Here is a 25,613-nt window from a genome sequence, read left to right as displayed (position 1 = left end):
TCTCCCACTGAGCAGAGCTGAGCTCAGACACAGTCCACTACATCATCCCACTGCTCAAGTTCCTTCATGCTTCCCGAAAGGGATATCCAACCTCACTGATCCCCGGCTCCTCAAATATCACTCGCTCTGCAAGCCACTACAATCTCAAGTTGATAGTCGCTAAATCCACTGGTCCCTTTTCATCTCTTCTTTAAATGATGATTCTGACATCCTAGTTGGTGTTGATCCCCCTTCCTTGAGATGCTCTTCACCCCTGAAATCCATGACCCCAGTTCTCTTAGTCTTTCTTCTCTGTCTCTGGTGGCTCTTTCGTTTTTCTTTGGGGGATTCTTCCTGTTCCCTTCTTTTGAATGTTCTGCCTGGCCTTCCATTTTCAGTATGCATCAGAAGTGAGCACATTATTTTCATGTTTTAAAGAAGGTCCTATTTATCAAGAATAAGAGCGTTTAAAAAACTCGACATAGAAAATTGATGTATTGAATCCCAAGGGAAATACACAGCCTTATGGCTCAGATTACATTCTGTAGGGAACAAAAGAACGAAAAAGAGTATTGGCATTGCTTTTTTAGGTCCTCCAATGTTAGCTTTCAAGAAGTAGAAACATGGAGGTTGATTTCTAAACTTTTATCTTGGATTTAGATGGAGATAAATCTTGAGTCACAAGTTGCTCAACTACTTTTAACATTCTTGTAACGCAATCTTATCTACTCCCACGGTTGGACAGTTACCCACGTATGTAAGAGAAGTCGCACTTTCCTAGCCATTTCAGCACCTTAGACAGGGCCTTGCAAATATCAGGCACCTGCTCTCCATGATGCCGCCTTTAAAACTTACTTACTGAACAGCTACCATGGGCCTGGTCTACAGCATTCTAAGAGCAGATATCGTCTACATAAACTCAACCAGAGTACTTTTGCCCAGGTAAACAAACCTATTAACTGAGGGGCTATTCATTGCACACTGCATTTCAGGCTCCCACAACTATTTTAGTCCAATGGTCTTAGAAAGAGCCCGTTTTCAAATGGATAATCCATTAAACTCCTGTCCAATGAGCCAAACCCTGGTAGAATTATGCTGTATGTTTGAGGGGCATTGGCCAATACCTAAGGCTCCTCATTCGCAGAGTTTTCTCGTGACTATCCTGCCTCTTGCTAAATGAGGCCCTCCAATTTATTCTCCATTCCTCAAGATGGATTGATGTGTGGCAATTGATGCTATGTTGCCCAAGCTTAACTGTATGTCAGGTATGGGAGAGAGGAGTTCATTCTGTACTATCCCCTCAGCTCATCTTTCATGAATTCGTCCATTATTTTTCCTTCCAGTTGGTTCTCTGTTTCATCCTGTGCCCACAGAAGGTGACACTGTCCAGTGTCCCAGAGGGGAAGACATCAAGAGGAGAAACTGAGGGTTGCCTTATCAGACACAGCCACTAGGGGGTACGACATTACAGATCCTGAGCAACCAAAAATCAAACTTTCTCAAGACTTCTGGAGTCCTACTAGGATGGTTGGTGTTTCTTCCACTTAAGAAAAGGCTTGCAGCTTTTGTTTGAAAGAAACAATCCCACATAAGCCACTGGATCCCAACCCTTAGCACTGGCAAGATATACATATACTTTTAATATGAAAGTTTGATTTGAAGCCAGAGGTTCATTTTAGCATTCACCTTAATTGTTCTTGACTTGCATTTCTCTTTGCAGGATACAGAATTTGCTAATCTGATCCTGAGCAAGCACTGATTTATTATTCCTTCATGTGGTTCTATTAATAGCATGGAGCTCTAAATAAACGCTGATGGCATGCAAATCCCACCTGACAGACTAGAGCTGTGATGGCTGTAATGGTACAAGCCACAGACAAGAAACCACTGGTGAGAACAACGTCCGTCCCTCCCCCTGCTCCCTCTACCCCCATGGCATTCATAGATCTCTGGTAAATGCCACTCCATTTCTGGAATAACAGCCAGAATGACACGCCCCCAAAATCCTTGGTGTGCATTTGAAAACACCAAGATTTTACCCATTTGTTCCTCCCCAGTGCTCCACTGCTGCAGAATTATTTGGGATTGAAAATTTGTGCATGATTGCCCAAAAGATTCGATTGTAGGTGCATCCTGCTGAAATGATGGGGCTGACTGTATCCACTGGCCACAGATGTCTACCCTTCCTTTTTCCAAACTGCTCAAGCACTCTATCGGCACCTTGCTCGGGAGATCCATCCATCCCTTTTTGCTCTGTGTTATTATAAGACCTCCTGGAAGAATCTTAAGTCCCTTGATAGCCCCAAAATTCTCTTAAGCCAAGGGTCTTGTCATTATTGCATTCCTCCCACACACACACACAAAATTAGGCACACAGTTGGCATTCAATAAATGCGCCTAATGAATGAACTAGCTCTTTCCCCATGATTCATTGTGGACAATACACCGCTATGACGCAGCCTTTCTCATTACATGGAAGGCAGTGGAACAAGGTGGTATAGACTTCAGGCTCTGGTGGGACACCTACATTCGCATTTCGGCTCATCCTTGATTAATTCTGTAACCTGAGACAGGTGTATTCAACCTTCTCCAAGCCTCCCCTGCCTTATCCACACAATAGGAATGATGTCCAGGTTACCTGCTGCACGGATTGTTGACAGCACAAAGGGAGGGAATGCATGTGAGGTGCAGGGCCAGGTGCAGGGAACGCACTTAATAGGCGGTAGCTGTGGTTATTAAAGAATGTTGACCAGCCCTTGAATTGCATAGCGGTATTAGAATTCCAGGAGTTTAGCCACTCCTGTGTGGTTTTACTGCAAGGCCCCTTTCACATCTTTTGAGGCCAGTCTTTCCTCGGCTATTATAACAACACAAGATGGAGCAATCCCACAGCTAAGAATAAGGCAATAAACCACGATGACGTGGGGTGGAATTGGCCATGGTGGACAATTAAATAATAAAGGTTCTTTGTTATGAATATGCCTTTACAGATACAGAGAAACCTGCAGCAGAGAAAGCTATGCTCCATATAATTATGCTGCCTCCAAAAATTTTGAAAGAAAATGCTCTGAAGGACAGAGATGTGCTCTCTCTGGTTAATTCCTTCTACCTCAGCTGCCCCTCGTGCAGGGAGCATTTCTTCTTGAGCAAATATCCCCATTTTATTTTATTACATAATTATTCAGAATGCTACGCTCTTCTGTGTAATAATGAAAGGCTCTTCTTAGAGGGAAGGAATGTTCCTCAAAACACTCAGATATATTTGATTTATAACAACAGAAACATCCTGAGAAATTAATGTAATGGCTTAAGGGAATGATTTTATTTTTTGGCAAAAAAGAAAGAACACAATCATCTGTTACTATTATATCAGAGTCTAATGTGGATCTTGAAAGTTGAAAATACTGTCCATTCTATTCTAGAGGGACGCCCAATAGAAAAACATTGGAAGTTAGACTTTTTAATGAGTCAGGGTAGGCATATGTGCCATTATAATTAAATACAGATTAGTCAATAAGGGTGATGACACCAGCATGAGCTTGCTTGCTAGCCAACTAACGTCTTAAAGTTGTATAACAAACCTGTTACACTGCACTAGAATGCTCTTTAAAGAGAGAAACTACTTTACTGATTCACACTACAAAATAGTCTACTGATTTACACTCCCAAGGTGTGGAAAATGTAAATTGATTTACATGCAACATTTTAAGGAGCAAAAAAGGAAGGAGGCAGGCTTGCATTGGTGTATGTAAAAGCCCTAAGTATAATGGCTTTTTCTTATCACTCTCATTCAGGGGAATGCTGTGGTGGTGTTTTTCCTTGTATTCATCATCTGTAGTCACTTCCGTTATTTTACAGAATCACAGAGTGTTCAAGAAGAAACTGAGAACTGGCCTCTTCTGAATTCTTCAGTCAAGACGACTGACCTGAGGCCTGGAGACTGAAGACATGTCTCAAGTCCACAGAGATAGATAAAGAGCTAGACGCTAGAATAAGGGTCTTGTTTTTCTTGTTTCTTAAGATGGTGCTCCTTCCATGATTTAAAAAACAAACCAAACTTGTTCTTACGATCACCACACTAGGTGACTACCATCACATTCAATTTGCTGCTTAAAACCAGCCCAAAACACTCCATGGCAATGTTCAAGTATTTCCAAAACACCTAGATTAAATAGTTATAAACTATCTATTTAGTGCACAAAAAAAAAAGAAGGAAGAACAAGAAAGAGAGAAGGAAAAGAAAGCAAATATATATGAAAATCCTAAGCAACCTGGTTGACTGGTGACCTTTGGACAATTTTGTCTAATGTTGTCCAGAAGGACCGAGCAATATCATCATGAGAGATGATGTCACTAGAAAAGACAGGAAGTGAGTGAGAAATTTGGAGCCCACTGATTTTTCCATCCCGTTGCTAACCTGCTACTATTACTTGCCCTCCATGCTATGAAATCGACCCAAGACTGCTTAGCTGTACAAAAGAAACTCGAAGAAAGCATGTTCCTGACTACCTCATGTAGATGAGCAAGATATATTGTTTAAAGAAAGCCTGAATAAGAAATATTCTCAGTACCCCTGACAAAATGCCACATTCCTCAGGAATAAGGTAATTTGCTGAGGAAGGAGAGGGGACGTGAGAACATGGGAATTTTGCAGTCCTCAGAGACGCAACAGGAAGCACCCAACCTCTAGAAGAAGAAAACATTGGTGAACTTTTGCAGTGATGATAAGAGCACCCACGGAAGACCCCCTGGCTGCTGCCTTGAGAGATTCGCCAAGGTGGGAGCCAGTTTTGGACCCTCAGTCTCCCAAATCTACCACTTATCTAACTTTGCTACAGGTGAGGTGTTGCTCATATTTAATTGTTAACTAGAAGAAGTGATGATGAGGACTAAAGCCTTGGCTCCTTTTCTCCATTAATCTCTGATCACTGGCCCATAGGCCCAGACTTTCACTGGTGATGCATCCATCGACGACTGAAATCACGCGCTCAGGACTGAAGACACTTTTTATATGCTGTTCAACTTTCAGAATTAGTGTGTGTTTGGTTACCTTTTTTGAAAACAAACCAACCAACCATATTTGCTGTCTATAAAAGCATCAGGAATGCGGGTAGACATTCACAGGAAATAAGCTACAACATATTGAAGATAAAGACACATACCAACACTCCAATCCATTTCCTCGGCAGTGTCCCCATAAGCGCCGTGTTTACTTTTGCCGGCAAAATCCTTGGAAGAGAAGAGGGCCGTGTGCACGTGAAGGTAAGACAAGACAAGCAGAAACGGTGTCTCAGCGTTCCTGGAAGAAAATTCCCAAGAGCAATATCAGCAGGTTTGCCGCCGTTCTGACTAGGATCAAACTACCATTACACGATGCCATTTGAAAATTCAGGAAACACCATAACATGATGCCTAATCTTGTACCTTTTATTCAGAGAAAGGGAAGCCTGCATAGGGTCTCTATGAAGCAACTCACTGTTACCCTTTACAGATTAGCAGACTGAAGTGCTACGTCCTGGAGACAATCTCTGATGACTCAGCTCAGGAAGAAATGTAGTGGAGTATGGTCTGCTTTTTTCCTTGAATTCTATTCTTCCCTCTCTATACAGCGATTGATATGAACTCAAGCCATTCAAAAGAGTATTCTCTTTGGAAAATATATATACACACACATTACTACCTAGTAAAGACAGTATCTTGAGTTGTCAACTTTCTTTTTAAAGATTGGCACCTGAGCTAACATCTGTTGCCAATCTTTTTTTTTTATCTTCTTCTCTCCAAAGCCCCCCAGTACATAGTTGTATATTCTAGTTGTAAGTGCTTTTGGCTCTGCTACGTGGGACGCTGCCTCAGCATGCCTTGATGAGTGGTGCTAGGTCCACGCCCATTATCTGAACCAGAGAAACCCTGAGCTGCTGAAGCGGAGCGTGCAAACTTAACCACTCGGCCACGGGGCCAGCCCCTTCAACTTCTTATATCAACACCTTTCTAATGCCAATTCAACTCGGTATTCTGCCATATTGCCCACGTTCTACTATAAAACAAGTCTCCCAGAATGAACACGCAACTGTCAAAACTGAAATTTTGGAAGTTACATGGAACATTCTTTGAACTAATCCAAATCTATAATCTAGAGAGTTTCATGTTATTGCAAAAGCATTTTAACTCAGAGTACACCTAAACCTACTCTGTTGTAATTGGTGAGAACACACAGATGCTCAAGAGTCATGAGTTACTGTCAACATGCAGCCCTTGTGACAACTGCTATGAGCCAGATTACTGTGGGAAGGTCAAGAGGTTCACACGCAAGTCAGGTAATAAGTCACATCACTTCCTCTTTACATCTCGACCTCTGAGAAGTGCACTTAATTGCTGCATTTTGATTTCACATTACAGGCGCAATCTTTATCTTTGTCCAGGAAAGCTTCAGCAATTCCTTTCCAGCTAAAAGGGAATATTGAGTGAGTGGCCTTCTGAAGGCTATTGGGGCACAAATGAAGGAGTGAGTGAGTGAATGGATGGATGGACAAATGCAATTTCTAATAAAGCATTTGCTGCACTACCCAAGAATCGTTTATGTGCATTCTCTCTGCCACAAGGTGACGAGTTGGGGCACGTCATTTACATCTGTGTTCCTGGCACCAGCACAGTGACTGGCAGGTTGCGTAAGTACAGTAAACATCTGTTAATATGTGAAATATTGCATCAGCTCTCTCAGCTTTGGCAGTTTCACCCAGAAGTCCAGTGAACTTCGGGGACTCGTCGATGCAACATGGTTTATGTAAAAGTGGCTCTAGAGTAGGTAGTATTATATATACATATATATATACGTATCTGGGCTTCTAACCTAACTCAGAAGTTTCCAGTCATTTTGAAGGGATCATCCCTTCTGTTCGGCATCTTTGCCAACCAGCAAAAGTTGTAAAGAAATAATCTATTTAATTAAATCAACATTACTTTTATAGATTTACTTAATACCTTAACTCCTCATGATAACCAAAAACATTTCAAATCTAGAATTGAGTATCACAATTCTAATAACTTTACCTCTAATTAATGAATGCATGCATGCTTTTCTAAATGCATTCTTAATTTCCTAGTGTGAATATAGCTTGGGTTCCTTCAGCCCACACAGCACCTTGTGGGTCAACTCCTCCTCGGATCTACTGGTTACCACCTTCCTTTTAAGGTTGCTTCTTGCATCAATTAACTCCTGTCTTTTGAAACAAAGCAAGCACACAACATCACACTTTGAGTGAGCCAGGCACCTCTTGTTCTCTGAAAACACACCAAATCCTGCAAGCTATTGTTATCATGTGTATAACAATTTATGGCTCCAGTGCTTAGAGATGAATTGTGTCACTTTTTTTTCCCACAAGAGTGTAAAATGAAGGAATTTTGTTATTATTTCATGACTAAGAAAGCAAAAACAAATGTTTCTAAGTGGCTTGTCCCACTTCTCCCATTAACTGGAATTAGAAGGCATGAGAACCAGAACCCACAACATCTGGTCTATAATTCTCACCACTACTTCTAGGAAAGAAAAGAAGACAGACTAATGATCAGATGGAAGAACCGAAGCTGTCATCCTAGCTGACGATCTACACACGAGAATGTCTACCAAGGCATCGCAGGCATCCCTTTGGCTACTTCTAAGGGTAGATGCCCTTGCAGAGCCTGGAAGAACTGAAAATAAGCCATGGTATGTCATGGACTTTTGCCACACAGGGCATCCTGTTAGGCCTCCATCTTAGTCATTCTGGGGGAAGTTTACTCACACCTGGACATATACCTGCACCTCCTTCTCAAGAAGCAGATCACGGCCTAAAAACTGGCTTAGATTTCCCAAAACGAACGTGAAATCACACTCTTCATACTCGTCCCTAAACAGACGGTTACATTATGTATGGGTACAATTTCACTCTCATCTGTTCTCCCATTTATTTTTAGACTTAAAGTTAAAGAAAATAGATAAGGAAGCTTAAATAGTCAATCTTCCAAGTACATATATGGTCATGGTTGGAAATACAGGATGTGACTGACAGAATTTGCTGAGAATGAAGAGCTATTCCACTCCCAACAGCTTGGAAAAAAAAAGATGAAGAAGAAAGAGGCAGCAGTCAACATTATTGGCAGGATCAGACGATCAGGACATTTTAAAATGTGATGTGAGCATGAAAAAATAAACGATAAAGTTGGCACAATAAGCAAATAAGGGATCCCCAGAAAATGCGGTTCACGATGAGGGCAGTGAGAGGAGGCGAGTTGAAGATGCAGCACCTCGGAGTTCAACTACAGCTGCGGAATGTGGCCTTCATCTTGGAATGTGGGAGGGCCCTTGGTGGAAGGCAAAAAGGCCATTAATGTGTTTATTATAAAAATACGCATATTTGTAGAACTCTTTTTCTATTGTCTCTCTGCAAAGCAGCAGTTTTTCAGTCAGTAGACTAGACATCACAGACACCAGCCAAGGTCCTGGGTGTCAAAGCAGAGTGATCAGGTTTTACATACAAAAACAAACCCAGAAAATGTAGAAAAGCACATCCAGCTTGCGAAAACACCATACCACAAAGATTTACCATCCCGGAATAGAGGTATATTCCACGGTGGAAGGTGGGCTAGACAGACATAAATCATGGGCTGCCCTGCACACACCCTGGGGTGTGACTGACAGCTCGCTCTCAGGTGAAGGGATTCCCGCTTAGTAATGTCCTTCAAAAGAGCAGGAAAGGCCATTTCCCCCGAGGCCAGGCTGGCTGACGAGGCCTGGGTCTCCCTTCTTCTCTACGACCTTGAAAACTGAATGACACTTCAGCGAGTTGGTGGGAGGGAGATTTCTCAATAACAGCTTAACTCCTTTTTTATTAGCTGGAGCACTTGAGTAAACAACTCTTTTGAAAATTTATTGCCACTGTCTTGCACGCTGTGTGAAGAGATAGAACTTTCAGCTGCTACATGCCTTCCCTCTATTTGTTAAAAATACAGAAGGCAGCTCTGCGCCTTCCCGGCAACCTGCAATCATTTCAATCTGAGAATCAAAAGATCTACATCTTATAAATGCGTGAGTGAAAATCTAGGCAAGAAGATGGCTATGGTGTTATTTTTTTTGTCTGCCATGAAGGTCTTGAATATAATATTTCTCAGCTGAGGGTTTGACCTTTAGTATTCAACTGGTGTCCCAACTTGAGCCAGCAGAGGGAATAATTGGAATGAAAAGAGCAATATCTGTGGATTGTTTCTGAGAGCCCTCGGATGCTGCTGATTAGAGTATGGCATGAACCAGATAATGGCCTTCACGGCCACCCAGCGGAGTTCGTGTGACCACCACTGTGCACGGCAGATAGATGTATACATTCCGCTGTTTGTTTCTTCCATCCATGCATTTCACATCTATGGAAAGAACGTTCTGCCAACACGCTACCAGGCACTAAAAATATAAAGGTAATCTGGACTAGACCCCGCCATCAGAAACCCACAGTTCAGACACGAGCATGAACGATTAGTTTGAGCTGCTTTAAGCACCATGACAGAGTGCATCAGATGATGCACACAGAGAAGGAGAACACATCTCAATCTGACAGGGGTCAGGACTTGCTCCTGGAGAGAGGCCGATTCCAAAGGTTCATGCAGCATGCCCACATATGTGAATGCTTTCCACAAGCACACGGGGGCTTGAGCTGTTCCCATGTATGATGTTCAGAGATACGGAAATAGACAATGTCAGAGACACATTCTGGGTATTTACCTGGTGAGCTAAAAGCAGTTTCTACGGCATGTAGCCCCAAATTATTCATTCAATAATTCAGAATAATTTTTTTAATAAAAATACATATGCATGGAAAGAAGCCCAGAAAGATACCACAAACACGTCAGCTTTGCTATCTCTTGGGTTGGGGACGACAAGTGGTTGGAGTGGGGGAGTGAAGACCAGCAACAATTCTAACTTTCCACTTTATACATTTTTAGATATTTTTTTAAGTAGCACAGGTTACTCTCATAACCATAGAAAAATGAAGATATATCTTAAAAATAAAAACGAATACAGGGAAACTATGAAAGCCACAAGAACATACGTGGATGAAATAGATATCCAGGTCTCAAAGTCAATTGGTGTAACCAGACTTAACTTAACCAGACTGCCCTGATTGCAGTCTTGCCTGCATCCCTTCTGGCTACGACAAGCATCCCAGCTTCCCCACACTGGCCTCATCTCTGGGGCTTCACGTTGGGCTCTCTTGGTGAGAGCACCTTTCACGGGCAGCCTTGCCCATGGCCCTGCAATGCAACTTTAGATTACATGGTGTTATACCCACTATGAAATAAACTGAGGATGCTAGACTATGGACATCATCCACAATCACCGTCGACCACCCAAGCTCGTTCTGAACTTGAATTAAAGAGCCTGAGTTCACCCACAAGCCCTAACACAGAACAGGTGGAGGGAAGATTCTTTGATGCTTCTGGTTTTAAATTACCTGGCATTCATTCATTAAGCATCCTAACCCAAAGAGTAGAAGACACTGAACTTCTTGTGGGAAAAAAGATCAAAATTTCCCTGTGTTTTAGGTAATATGAAATAAGAAACAATTGAAACCGTAATTGGAAATGTGACCCTAAGGAAGGAGATCGATTTCCAAAGTGACTTTGGAAAGTCAGTGATATTTCTTTTTTGTTACTAGAAGAGAATTAGAATGGTCTGGATGATGACTTTTTCTTCTGCTTCTGCTTCTCCTCCACCTTCTCCTCCTCCTCCTCTTTCTTCAAGTTCACGTGTGTTCTCTTTGGTCCCTGGCAAAGATTACAGACTCATAACAAATTGACAAGAGGCACTGCCCATGCCTTGCAGTACTTGAGTCTAGAAGCTTTCTAGACGGAGACCCTTGCTCTGTGGAGGAGCCCCCAGATAAGTGGACACAAGGGTCCTCATAGCCTATCTCTGGGGACAATGCAGGTGAGCAGTGAATGGGGACCACCAAGCCTAAGGGTTCATCATTAGTCATTCTGGAAGCAGCTAGAGGAAGTGTGGCTGAGGTGAATAATGCAGACAGCTCAAGAGTGCCCTAAAAGGATGGGAGAGCACCCTGTTGGATGGACTCTCCAGGAAAAACAAACAAGATAGCCTATATTAATCCCATCAGAGTAAATTTGCCCTGTCAGGAATAGCTCTGTTATTATTTTGATGCATAATATAAAGATAGATGACCTATTCTTCAGGTTCACTCCCAGCCTGGAGACGAGGAGAGAAGCCCACGAAGGACACGAGCAGAGGACCTCATGCTTCATCAGAGAGAACCTTGGAAGTGAGCATAACTGGGATCCATTATAAGGCAGGGAAAGCATAGCAATTCATTCAACATTGTGCCCAAGTGCTAAAAAATGAGCTAATATTTAAAAAATTTGGAAGTTTCCCATTAAAAAAAATCCCCAAAATAGTTCCCCCAGCAAAAAATAGGTATTTCTGATTTATCTGGAAGCCTGGGAAGTCATCAGTTCTAGTCTGCATTCCTGCGGGACAGTAGTTAGCTGGAGTCACCACTCTGAATGAGCTGGACCAAATCCAGTTCCCTTGGGCCCCAAGACTCATCACTCATTTCCTCACCAACCTGGACCCCTGTGTATTTGTGCTTCAATGCCTCATATACAAAAGCTCATGCTTCCTAATTCCAGTTTAGGTCATAATCCCAGGGCCTCTAGGTTTGATGAGAAAAGGAAGGTCTGAGAGTCCTTTATCCTCACCCCAGTGAGTTAGGAATGCCATGGACCTGGCGAAAGACAAGCATCCCTTCCATGACTGTATTCAGCTTGCAGCATGCTCAACCTGGAATCTCTTTATTCCTAAATTTGTATCCTGTCAGCCCATGAGAATTAGAAATGAATCAAGTGGTATCTACCCTTACTGAGCAAGGCAATTCTTTAATTATTTACCTTCCCACTTCTGAATGTGTGTGGGTCCCTGTGTGATGCCCTTAAACTTTAATCTGATTTACTTTTCTCACAGTGAATTAAAATCAATATCACCCCTATTCCTTTCTGGCTTAAACTCTTATTTAAGCTAATAAAATCATCCCATGATCCCTTTATTCAAAAGAAGTTTTGTGCCAAATCACAGCTATTCATCATGGCCACTTACACCACGGCCCAGCTGGAAATGTGAAAGGCTGGGTTGGAGGTACCTTGTAAATGCATTTCAGGACTTTGTGTCAAATTGTGGTGGCAGGAGAAGAGGATAAAAGGTCATATCTTCCGATGATACATTTATCAGCTGTCACAAATTTTAGGACATTATGATTACACAAGCAATGCTCATAGAGAGAAGTATTTATTTACTGTAAAACTACAGACCACAGAAAATGGTCGAGGGGGCTGTTCCCCATGACCCCCCACTAACGGCATAATCTTGCCAAGTAGATCTTGTCCCCCCTGGTTCCTCACACTTTCCATACTTCTGATGTTATGGTGGCTTCCCTGTGGAGAGTAGTCAGGGATCAGGGTTTGTTAAAGTCCGAAAAAGGAGATCTTACCACTCCGGGAAATCAGAGATTAAAAATAGCACTCTACGTCATTTCCAGATTTTGGATTTGTTTTCCAGTAGACCCATCATTAAAGATACAAGAGATATCCCACATTAAGCTTAACTGAAAATTATTAGCATTTATTTCACTTCTAATTATAGCTTCTTAAAATACACACACGCATATATTGAATATGTTAATATAACTTACATTAACTGGGGCCTGGAGAACAGAATACTCATGGTAAATTTCATATGAATTTATAAATCCACTAACTGGATACTATAAACTATACACATTACGTGGGTGTCTATAATAAAGTCATCATTGTTCTTGGAAACTTCCTCTTCAAAGTGAACATGTGTATATTTGCAGAGAAAAACAGAGTGGTTTCTTTCAGTTGAAATGTTTTTCCTAGTAATGAAGCACTGTTTTCAGCAAATTCAAGGAGGAAAGGGGCTGACACATCTGGCTCTCCACGCAGCAGAATGCCCAAGGTTCACGTCTCTCTACTGAGGGCAATGCGAAATGTGAATCTTGTTCTACCCACTGATATCACATCTTTTTCAAGGTAGCCTTGACTTGAACTAAAGAAAGACTACTTGGGAATAAAATTAACTGGCTAAATTCACCCATCACCATGTAGCCTTTATTTTCTTTTCAGAATACCCACATACTTCTCCATCACCAGGGTAATGCTTGTACTACTGACCTTAGAGCTTATGTAAGAATTACCAGGATGCATTCTCCTTTTGTGGCATTAGACCTGGACTCTTCCACTTGGAGAAGGGGTGTTGAGACACTGGTACGATTCTCGTCTTCTTCCAACTAATACGTACTCGGACCTTATCAGTAAGTTGGCAGAGCAGATGGCAGAGCAAAGAAGGCACCAACCTCCTTACAGTCTACTTCAACACCGGGGAGAGGCTTCCCAGAGATGTAGCTGTGATTTTTAATCCAGTTTCTACTATTAGCTGTGGGGTTTTCGCTATCACTCCAAAGTTTTGAGCCCCAAATTCCTCCGCAAGATGACATCTTTCTACCCATCTTGCAAGGTTGTTTTACAGCATGAAAGAGGTGATGAGTGGGAAATGAGCCAAGATGACATGTATATCCACAGTACCTGATGCATAATTGGCAACCACTTATCAAGCATCAGTTACACTTGAACATGCCCTGTGTTGTGCCATGATTTGCGCTGTGCACCCAAGTTGCACCTGTTTTACTGAGCACTGAAAATAGTAATGGCAAAGGGAAAAAGCTGTGATGACTGGAGGATCCTTCATTTAGGGTGCATCAGAAGGGTTGGGGATCTCTAAAAATCTACAGTTCATTCCTCCCTGTAAGAGCAACAAGGATTTCTTGCTAATTAAAGTGTATTAAGGATGACCCGTCTCTTGAATTACTATACAGCTTACAACACGTGGTGAGCTAACTATCTAGCTCTTTAACAGTAGAAGCATCTCTCCAAGATAAAAGGGTAAATTAGGGTAAGGGATTAGGGTGCATGGTTATATATTCCAAACCATCACTCTCCTCAGCTTGGAAATCCACACTTGTAATCTCAGGGCACGTCCCAAATTTGGCTAGGCAGACCTCATTTGAGAGCATCTCAAACCAATGAAGCATCTTTGCTTCCCGCCCCTGTCATTCATATTTTCACATCTCAAGTTAGCATCTTGAGAACAAGCCCTTGAGTATAAATCATTTCAGCAACAAGGCTTAGAGAAAGAATATAAATTTTATAAGTAAGAGTTTAAATTATTTTCCTCATTGACTTTGACATACGAGCTGAGGGGGAGCTGTGTACTCAAAAATTGTTTTTCATGTTAATACATCGAAATAAGGCACGAGTTTCAATTGGGAAATTTCAAATTCAAAAGCATTTGAACAAATTTCACAGACATTGTCATTGCTTTGATGAGGGTTTCCTTCTCCTGCTTCTGACTAACTCTAAATCCATTTCTCACAAAGGTGGTAAAACCCACCTAAATTATTCAGGATATTCTGATCAATGAGCTAACACCTATGAATTTGTCCTCAGACCCTTGAAAAATATTTTTTATAAATATGGTGGTGTCACTGTTGTTCTGATTCTTGGGTGGCATATTAAGGCCATTCTCTCAAGATTCTTAGATTCCACATTCAGCGAATCAGATATATAATACAACACAGAGGACAATTTTACCGGAGGATGATTTTACCTAGATGCCTTAAATGTTTGCACCTTTAGATAATGTATGTGAGAAGCTTTTTGTGAATAGCATTGTGGTATACAAATGCTAGTATTTTCACTAATATTGACCATGCGTACATTGTTCCATTGTGGGCAACAGCCATTTACAGTAGAATCATCTATTTTGAAGAATAAACCCTTTTGTTATGACTCAGTAACCATAATCATAACCTCCAACTATGGTGTCGCTAGAACATCTTGAATCTCTAGTTCTAGAAAAAAATTACAGAAATGTCAACATAATCAAGACAAAGTGGTTGGGCTACTATACCCTTAGGACAATCAAATTAATTTTGGTCCCCTCCCCAAATCAAATGCTGAGTAACCCATTAAAATGCCTTGTAATTATACAAATCTTCCTAGACTTTACAGATTCAACCATTTCTGTCAAAATACCACATGTTGTAAAAAAGTTATTCACCCTGGAAGCTGAATATCATTTCTGAACCTTGCCATTTTATAATGGGCATTATATTATTAATCTCCTCCCCTTATGTTCCTGAGAGATTGCTATTAGACAGAGAGTGACATGAGAGTGCTCGGCAAATTTGCCAAATGGTAGACTGTGGTGGTGATTCGGCTTAAATGGATAGGTCTGCCATCCCATGAAGCACCATTCTATCTTGGAATGGATGCTCTCTTATTTATAAAATACAGTAAGATTAACCCACGAGATAAGAGCTTTGTCAACCTATGCAGACTATGACTGTGACCCATTGTTGAGTCATGACATTGAGTGTCACAACCAGAAAATTTCTTTTCTTTTTTTTTTTGCTGAGGAAGATTCACCTTGAGCTAACATCCACTGCCAATCTTCCTCTTTTTGTACGTGAACCACCACAACAGCATGGCTACTGATAGACCAGTGGGGGAGGTCCATGCCCGGGAACCAAACCTGGGCCACCAAAGTGGAGTGTACCAAACTTAACCACTAGGCCACTGGGGCTGGCCTGATAATTTCTTTTTAAAATAAAACAGAACAGAATAGGATAGAAAGAATCAGAAGTAATCACTCTGGTAAGAAAAAGATCATTTCAGGAATCTTTTGTTTCAGTGAAATATCTGTGTACTTCTTACCGGACGATGATGCAAAATGTATATTTATAAAGTTAAAGCCTTTACATTAGATCACCTATGAGCATCACCTTCTAGAAAAATCTAGGGGTGTAATAATGATTGTGACCTTTATCCCTTATAGCAAAAATCCATATATGCTCCAGTGTTTCTCAGTGTGTCCTATGGGACACCCGTTTTAGACTCTCTTGGGGAGCTTGTTAAAATGAAGATGTGTAGCCTTACCTCAGAACTACTCAATAGGAATCTCTAGAGGTAAGATTGGTGATCTTCAGTTTTAATACTCTTCCTCCTTAAGAATCACATGATGTCTTTCATCGTGCCATTTTGCCAGGAGCAATTGGTTTCTCCAGTATTTGGTGCCTGGATTAGACCAGCTCTCTGCATGGGCATGGCACGTAACCACAAAGACCAAACGTCTGATTCTCAGACGAAATTTCCATTTTTCTCCAAAGTTACACATGGATCAAAACAGTTTTGCTTGTTTTCCACAGCAAGTGTTTCTGCTATAGACTCTACTCAGCATTGTTGTCAATTACTCAGCTGAAGGTTATTCCCTTTGCTGCCTGCAACCCTCAACACGCTGAACTAAAGGGGACCAAACAGACCCCAAAAGAGATCTCTCACTCCACGGTTTCCTCACAGAGTTGTCTTGCTCAGAAATCTGCCTAGAATCTTTTGGATCTCTCTACACTGTTTACATCACAAGGACGACCTCCACCCTTACACAACACACAGTGACCTTTCCTCTCCTGGTCGCACACTTGAAGATTAAAGACCATGGTGATATGCGAAGCCCCTTTGATCATCCAGCAGACATTTTTTTTGGCATGGCCTCAGAAGCACAGGACGGGAGTGATATTGGCAAAGCCACTCAAAGGAGAGCACACTGCATCCCAACTCCTTTCCGAGGCCACCCTGAAATCATACCCTATGCCCACAAGGTTAAAGTAAGAAACAAATTAACCAAAGTTTCTGAGCTTGTCTTGCAGAATGGCAAGGACATTGAAGATAAGGAAACGACTTGCTGACAACCTCCTTCAACCAAACATCATGCAAGTGCATTGAGCAACCAGAATGACCTATCAGTAAACTTTGCACGTCATAGGCCAAAAATCCACCACATGTAACACATGGAACTCCCCCAGATTTACATCTACGACCCATGAAGAAATATGAAAAACACTCATGCCTGTGCAGAGGACTCTGAAAACTTCAGCCCCTAACGCCCTCCTACTCCCTCCCTTCTACTCCCTACTCCCCTCATAAATATCCCCCACAAAAGCCACTAGAGGAGACTGATTTGAGAGCTTTGCTTCCTGTCTCCTTGCTTGGCTGCCCTGCAATAAAGTCCTTTCTTTCTGCTAAAGACCTTTGTCTCGGCATCTGATTCTTCTGGAGAGCATTGGGGAAAACGAACCTGCTTGTGGTTGCTAAAAACCCAACATGGGCCATTTCCTTTTCCATATCCCTCCTCCACAGAGCCTGGCGGCAGCCATCTACCAAGCATGGAAGGGGAAACGTGGCTAGAAGGAGCTCCCTGGTTCTTCCACCTCCATGGAAATACTGGAGCGTTACGTTTCATGGGAAGGCAGCATCAGCATAAGAGGCAATACCAACCGTCGTATGAACTCGGCCGCATCCTCCGTCAGCCTCTGCGTGAGGTGGTCGTAAGACAGGGGCTGCTGGGTAATCTCATGGTTCCTCATCAGAAAGCAGTTCAGGGGCCGGAAGTAATACAGGAAGCACACTACGAGGCCGAGTATCACGGCGGCCAGGAAGAGAAGGCAGAAGAAGACGAGGCCAGGTGTAGGGAGCAGCCCCAGGCACTTGAGCACCGCCAGGGTGAGGAGAGCGATGGCGATGAGCTGAAGAGGGACAGAGACCAGCATCCTGATGCCTGTGGTGAACACGGTGCCTTCTCCGGGCTTGCAGTCTCTCAGGTTGGTCACAGGGAGCCCGTGGAAATAATCGAAGCCATGGCTTAAAGGGTGGTGACAAAAGTCGGTTTTGTTGTGGCAGTTGGTCCCAAGGTGCCACTTCCCTGACAAGACAATTGGGTGGTATGTTTAGTCCCAACAAACACCCTGACTTAAACGTCAGCTTCTGATTCCCACATGCTGAAAAGCAAGATCTTTCTTCATATTTATGAGCAAAAGTCCTATTCGATAGGACCCTACAGGTTTTCACTTCCTGTTCCACAAACAACTCACTCACTCTACCAGAAAACAAGAACTAATTTAGTGATAGGGAAATACAAAATAAAACAAAACAAAACACAAACACCTAACATATTTAATAGACAGGAGACAAAATTACCTTGAAAAACACAAGTTTTTCTGGGGCATATTTTTGTTTTTGCTGAGGAAGATTCACCCTGAGCTAACATCTGTGCCACTCTTCCTCTGTTTTTATGTGGGTTGCTGCCACAGCATGGCTGCGGACAAATGGTGTAGGTCCAAGCCCAGGAACTGAACCCAGGCCACTGAAGTGGAGTGCTGAACTTAACCACTGGGCCACAGGGCTGGCCCCAGGGGCAGATGTTTCTTAAAGACATGTCCTTAAAATTAAAGTCTTAGAACCAACTTGATTTTGTTCCTTGAATGTTCAAAGTGGGAATGAATCCTTTCTCAAAAAATTAACCCTGAGGCATGAGGAGATCATACTCATAACACAGCAGTTATTTTAAATATCTATGAACATTTCTTATAAAATGTCAATTATACCACTAAATTAGTGTGTGCTTCACAAAGGAAAAAACGATGACGGTTTTATGACAAGATGTGGGAGGAAAGAGAATGGTCATTTTGCTCCTATGAGATTTTCTAGGATTCATCTGATGACCTGCAGGTCCATGCTTACCAAGTAAAAAGGGAGAAGGCATCATCCCTGTCAATGGAATAAAATCCATGGGAACGTCAACTGAGACAAATTCTGACACAATTCGAGTATTGAAATGTGAAATAAAAAACTTTATCAATAGCCTGGTGTGTATATGCTGCTTTCTATGCTCTGTATGTGTGTACAATTATCTATGTATCTTTTTAACTATTATCTATCATCTGTCTCATCTGTGTATCTCATCCATCAGCCATCCATCCATCCATCCACCCACCCATCATCCATCCATCCATCCATTTCATTTATTGATCTGTCTCTATCACCTATCTCATCTATCTTTCCATCTATCCATACATCCATCAGTCCATCCATCTTTCATTATCATCTATCTGTCTCTCTCTCTCTATCCATCCATCTATACATACACACACACACACACATACATACACATACATATATAATGACACATATCTACACATACAAATAGCCCAGATAGGTGCATTGTATTTTAATTGAGAATTGAAATCATTTCTCCCCTACTTAATGTTGTGCCACTGTATCAGCAATGTCATCCTTAAGAAGCCTGCTCTCATGCCCTTCCCGCTCTCCCCCTCACACCACTCACACCCTCACCTCCCCCTCCTCAGCTGCCCATACCTATCAGAGCTGTTGAATAGCCTTGATTCTTCAGAAGCTTGGCGAATGTAATCTCACTGGTGGGAAGTCCTCCAGAAGAGGCTGAGAAGAGGAAAACTCCCACTTTGGACTGAGATGCCATTCCTGAAGCAGGAGAAATCGACCAGTAAGACAGGAGCTGGGGGATGCCTGAGGAGGATGACGGTCACAGTGATGGAGCCAGGAGGTTACCTGATCGGATGGGGTACCGGCCTGTCATGAAGGCTGCCCTGCTCGGTGTGCACAGGGGTGATGCTGCCAGGTGCTGAGTGAGTTTCACTCCCCCTTCAGCCAACCGATCAATATTGGGAGTCCTAGAACAAAAGAATCATGTCATTCAGGATGACCTTGAAAATGAAGCTTTCTCTGTGGTTTTTATACTGAGTGGCCTCTCAATAATCTGGGGAAATGAAGGTTGCAGGGGGTTGTGTGAGGTGGGAGAGAGGGGAGGAAAGGGAGAGGCAACACAGAACCAAGACTCAGAATGAGAAGAAAACCATGTTGAGGTTTAAATGATGCAGGTCTGAGATTTCTAGGGGGCCCACCCACACCCTCAGAGGGGTTAGCAGAGAGGAACCAAGTCTTGAGAATGGGCTGCTGAGAGAAGAAAGGGGAGAGGAGGAAGAGTGAGATGGGTCAAGGCCTCATTCCTCCCCCACCCATGTCCCTCCAGTTACCTCTGTGCCCCCAAAAGAGAAAGCCCTGGGGAAAACTTGACTCCCTCTCTTCCCAACCACAGGCTAAGGGAGGCCCCCAACCATTTCTCACCAGCCTCTGCCTAATTTCCACATGACCCCAGGGAGAAAGGAATAATGGGACTCCATGGGTATTTACCAATGAACAGCAACAAATGGGTTAATATGGTCCAGGAAAAAGGGACACATGTTAATGTGAAAAAACAACATGCTGTGAATCACTCGCATGGTTTGTTGGCTCATGGTTTTTTACACTTAATAAATACTTATTTATGGGCTCACTTCTAGGATGACGCATTGAGCAAGACAAGCTACCCTGGTGCCTTTTCTCCAGGAATGGATTGATGGATCATCTTAGGAACTCATTCCAGACTTCCTAGGCATTCAGAAACGAACGTGTTTCAGTTCTTGTACCACGCCAAGCTCCTATCCCATATCCTCCATTGGAAACCTCAGCCACTGACTCTTCTGCCAGGCTTGTCATCTTCCATCCTTCAGTTCTGGGCATAGATGGAATTCTCACGGGCCTCCTATGGTCTCCCTTGTCCTCTGGGAGGGGTCTGTTCCATGTGTAGGGCATCCGTCATACTTCCCTATCACGGCAGATTCCTCACTGTAAAAGGATGGCAAGCCTAATTTTTCTGCACCACAAGATGGTAGCCTGTGGAGTGGGAGCATGCTTCTTATTCATAGTGGCCCCACAGCCACCTTATGCATTAATGCACAGCTTGACAGGAAGATCTTTTCATTGCATTTGCAATGTCAAACTAGTCTCCCATCTATGAGTTTCATTTATGCATTTAATTGTCAATATTTCCACTGTCAATATTTGGTTTTGCCTTAAATCACAAGATTTAGAAGGTTTAGAAAACTGAATCTGCCTGTGTATTTGACTTAAACCTCCTATTGCCTACATTGGCCCAGCGGAAACATTTGACTACTTTGGGTGTGATGTTACAAAATATAAAATGAAAAACGTAATTCAGAAAGAACTGAAATTTAACATTAAGAGTAAGACAGATTTAGGGTAGATATTGACATGAATTCTTCCTTGGGATTTTATAGACTTTTTTTTCTTTTGATAATTGGTAGACATGGAACCTTAAAGGCTTGATTATAATTTTTTAATTAAGACATCTTAGTAGGAACAGTTATCTATTCTTTCAGTAAACTTTATTAATATTATATCTAATATTATATTAAAATTATATTTATTATTATATGATATTTAAAATAATATATAAGATGAAAAAAACCCAAATGGAAATTATGACCCTGACAAGAAAAATTAAATTACTAACAAAGTTTGTGTTGCAAATGTCAAAAAGTAAGATCTAAACTTTTTACAAAATGAGGCAAAATGTTGGGCAGAAAACATACATGGTCAATTAAAATTTTAAGAGAGCATTGAGTGCAAATCATATGCCTGCACCTGCTTTTACAAATCCAACAACTGTCCTAGGTAAGTGTAGATTTTAAAAATGACAAGCAACATTTGATGCGAAGATTCAGGTTGGAACTGATATATATTTGGCTATGTCTCGCGGGCCTCCTTCTCCTCAGAAGAATAATTTACTTAATTTTTGTTTGATCTGACACATAACGATGAAATACACATCCCAAGACAAATAGCCATGCTGCAAAGAAGATGAGGAGCCAGAGGAAATGGCATGAAAATAAATCAGTGTCCCATGGCACTTAGCAGTGGGTCCATCCCGGCTTCAGATAGTGATTATTCAGAGATCTTACGAGAAAATTCTAGTAAAAGCAAATGATCTCTTTCCCCATCCTCTCCTTTAGTTCAGTTTGTATTGATCATTTGTGACATGAAGCTCTTCACAGAACTACTTTTATCTTATGGTTTCCTCCTTCTTATAAAGAGAAAATGCAATGCTAATGCCAAGATTCTCCTATACAAGAACTAACTTTCCTTTTTAAAACAAAGGGCCCTTAAAGTACTTCTTATGTTAAGTTGGTTCTATGCAGAGGGCTTAGAAAGCAAATGCCCTCCTCTGTCCCTAAGTCCAGCTCCCATTGTGTTTTTCCTACCTTTGCAGTCATCCCTGGCTGGTGAAAATTCTGCCATCATGCAACATGATGTGTGTCCCTGAGACATCTGTCCCCAGCCAGGGTGGCTGGCTGATGATTGAGAACAGCCTGGGCAAGGAAGGGAAGGAAGGTGTGGAGGGGAGAGTGAGTGCTTGACAAGCTGGGATGGGATGGGGCACCAACTGGAACAAAGTCAGAACAGAAGAGGGAAGAAAGGGAAGAAATAAGGGAGGATGTGAAAAAAGCAGCGTAGTGGCGGCGAGCAAGAAACATTTATTACAAATATCTTCCTAGTGATCTGAGTTTATCCAACTGACTACACTTACTCAACCAGATAAAGTCACACCTGCCTTCCTAACGTCTAGATCCATATGCATCCATGTGAAGTCACACATCAAAGTGTGCAGTATGGAGGGTGTTAAATGTTTCCACATGGGCTGCGCTCGGTAGTTCTGTAAACGGGCGTTCACCGTCACTGGGGACTACTGCCTATGAACGAAGCCATGTGTTTACAGAGCAGCCATGTCACCCAACCTGAGGGTCTTGTTTCCATAGCACCCAGGATCTCCGATGCCAAGGTCATCAGCCATCAGCAGGACAAAGTTTGGCCTTGACGTTGCACAGCTCTGGGTCTCACACAGGAACAACAGCAGAAGCACAAGGATCCTCATCTTCCTGCAAAGGGCAAGGGGAAGAGAGAAGTGAAGGACACCGGCACGAGGTGGACCATTCACCTCCTTCTCTAGAACCTTCCTCCGTCCTTGCCCACACTTGAGAAGAGGGCCTTCTTACAACCGGCCCACCCCAGACTATACGTGCTCCAACGACACACTAAGACGCATCAGGCAAAGAATTTTATCCTCTCTGTCCTGTGTGTTTGTTTCCAAAATAAACATTTCCTTTCCCATAGATAGCAAGGACCTCTCAATTCTACCCTGGAGCAAAACATAAGTTCTATTGAGAAAAATGGAAACACAATCACCTCTCGCCGTCTCTTTATGGAAGGCGGGTTCTGCAATTAGCAAAAAGTTCTCTGTTTGAGCACTGGAAAGACAGGCATGTCACTACAATCAAATTTTCAATGTCACATCCTTTCTAAAATGAGCTATGAGTGTGGTGTAGGAGCTTTTTAACGGGAAACATAAAAACATAGGCAAACTTTTCAAAACTCAAGGAGCACGAGGTTCGTCGACTGGGCAGCTCTGGGTGCTGGCTCATAGGTCAGAGCACATGCACCCAAGGAAGGGAATCCAACCATCCTCGATGGCTGTCATCACAGTACACACTCACTGTGTGGCACGTCATTCCTTTCAGGAATAACAGGCTGGAGGAATTTGGAGGAGGATGGCGCTTGAGCACACACACCTGAAACCCTCTCTCCGATGCCCATAGAATTGCCAAGTGAATATTAGAAGAGGAAGAGAGCTTGCAAGCATTTGAGCAGCTGGGGGACAGTGACATCCTCAGGCCCTATCACCTTGGCTGAATACAGGGCAGTTAAATGTCCATGAGGCCAGACTGAAGGGTACCCACCTGAGCTCTCCTGCTCACCCTGGGAGAACTCAGGACCTGGGGAAGTGAGGGAAGACCTTAGCAGAACCTACGGCATCAGAAACCCATGCGAATGGGAAGGGGCCGGACATGTGGGTCCCACTGGAGCTGTGGGGCTATGCCTGAGGCAACCGATGGCCACATGGAGCAGGAATCCCATGATGGTTTCGTCTGCATGCACCTGAGAAAACCATCTGGATGGTGCCTCAGAAGACACCTGACTGCCAAGCCAGGAGGCCTTCGCAGCCACCCCTATGCTGGTCCTCCCCATTCTCTTTCTCTGCTGCCTGTTCTCCACAATGCTCATCCTCGCCTGGCATGGCAGGTGGAATAACAGCCCTGCCCCCAAAGACATCCGTGCCTGAATCTCCGGATCCTGTGGATATGTTCCCTTACACGGCAAAAAGGAATTTGCAGATGGGATTAAAGATCTTGAGATGGAGAAACTATCCTGGATTGTCCAGTTGGCCCCAATACAATCATAGGTGTTCTTATAAGTGAGAGGCAGAGGGATATTAGGAGAGAAGGGTGACATGATGACAAAAGCAATGGAGAGAAAGGCAATGTGATGTGTGGCCATGAGCCAAGGAATATAGGCACCTCTAGAAGCTGGAACAGTCAAGGACACTGACTTTCCCCTAGAGCCTCCAGAAGGACCCAGCTCTGCTGACACCTTGGTTTTAGCCCCTTAGGATTCATTTCAGTCTTCTGACTTCCAGAACTGCAAGACAAACGGATTTGTGTTGTTCTAAGCCACCGACGTGGTTCTAGTTTGTTACAACATCATGGGAAACCAATTCACCTGGCCCATTAACCAGGTGTGTTGTGTTATGCGTGTGTTTGGTTCACTGCTCGATCCTACAACATAGAATTGTCCTTGGCACGTATCAGGCGTTCATGTTTTAGTCTCTGTCATGTTAGAGGCTTTGCTCAAATACCTGGAGTTCTCAGCAGTCTGCTCACATTTAAGAGTGGGACCCAGGAAGCTGGCTCAAAGGCCTGTAAGTGTGTGTGGGACTGTGGCCCGTCGCAGCCTTCAGCCTAGAGAGAGCAGGTGGCAGGCTGGCTTTGGCCTTGAGAAATTCCAAATGTCAGGCCCTATGAGCCTTTTCTAGTAGGCCTGTTTCTCCACTGAGGAATCCCAATCCCCTGCTTGGGGTGTGGGTCCTTGGGGCTGGCTGCATTCTGGGGCTGCCGGAAGGGGAGGAGCTGACATGCCCTCCATTTGTGATAGAGAAGTTCATTAGTCTTCTTGTTCCAAACCCTCATTTTCCCTGTGGCCTGAGCTGGGCCTGATGTCCAGAGCCCCAAGCCTTCCCAATGCACTTTCTCCAGAGAACCAGCCTGCTTCCTGCTGGAAGTGGGGGCGGTGGGGGGGGGGGGGGGGTGCTGAGCCAGCTTCTTGCCCCCAACACCTCCCAGAGCCAAGTCTGAGATTTTACCTGCTCTGACCCTGAGACTAGGAGCCAGAACTCATTACTTTGTCTTTCTGTTCCTTGGTGGCTCTTGGAGCCCTTTTGGAGCACTGCTGTACCTCTGTTCTCTCTTTAAGCCTTGACTCTCACCGCTAGGTCTTAGCAGCACAAAGGGGTCTGTCAGCGTATGCACTGGCAGAACCATCTTGACCTTAGCCTTCATCTACTCTTACATCACTCTGGCCTGGCTCGCTGCCCACAGCTACCCTAGAGTCACAGACGCTGCCGGAATGCACTCCTCACTGAACACACTCTCTAACAGTACATCGTCAACATTTGTTGACTGAGCAAAGGAGTAAATAACCACTGACAACTTTGGCGGATGTAAGAGTGGAAGGCTGCTCTCCTCCCTAACTGGACGGTAGGCACCATGGGGGCAGTGCCTAGTTGAACGAGTGTCACAGAAAATGGCATGAAATCAAGAGCCAATGTTTACTTTTGATGTTGAATTAGAAATTCCTCATTCTAACTCAACCAAAGAGGTGATTAAGCAGGGCTGTGAGCCATTTTTTAAATGGTTGGGATG

At 43.1% G+C, this 25,613-nt stretch overlaps 1 protein-coding gene across 7 annotated transcripts in view; it reads right to left on the bottom strand.

The window, feature by feature from the left end:
- STS (steroid sulfatase) overlaps positions 1-25,613 on the bottom strand; it is a 177,455-nt gene that overhangs the window by 79,481 nt on the left and 72,361 nt on the right. For 6 of the 7 annotated variants that reach the window (XM_023633178.2, XM_070256582.1, XM_070256580.1 and 3 more), the window contains exons 3-7: positions 22,596-22,736; positions 19,510-19,631; positions 19,300-19,422; positions 17,422-17,845; positions 5,142-5,278 (exon numbers count right to left, since the gene is read on the bottom strand). In XM_023633178.2, the coding sequence (XP_023488946.1) occupies positions 5,142-5,278; positions 17,422-17,845; positions 19,300-19,422; positions 19,510-19,631; positions 22,596-22,732 (943 nt within the window). In that variant the 5' untranslated portion in view covers positions 22,733-22,736. Of the gene's footprint in view, positions 1-5,141; positions 5,279-17,421; positions 17,846-19,299; positions 19,423-19,509; positions 19,632-22,595; positions 22,737-25,613 lie in introns of those variants that run through there. The other variant, NM_001163953.1, reaches the window with a different exon arrangement.

Source organism: Equus caballus, chromosome X (genome assembly GCF_041296265.1).
Source record: "Equus caballus isolate H_3958 breed thoroughbred chromosome X, TB-T2T, whole genome shotgun sequence".
Classification (NCBI taxonomy): domain Eukaryota; kingdom Metazoa; phylum Chordata; class Mammalia; order Perissodactyla; family Equidae; genus Equus; species Equus caballus.
Note: the sequence above shows the minus strand (reverse complement) of the source record. Positions and strands in the feature narration are given on the sequence as shown.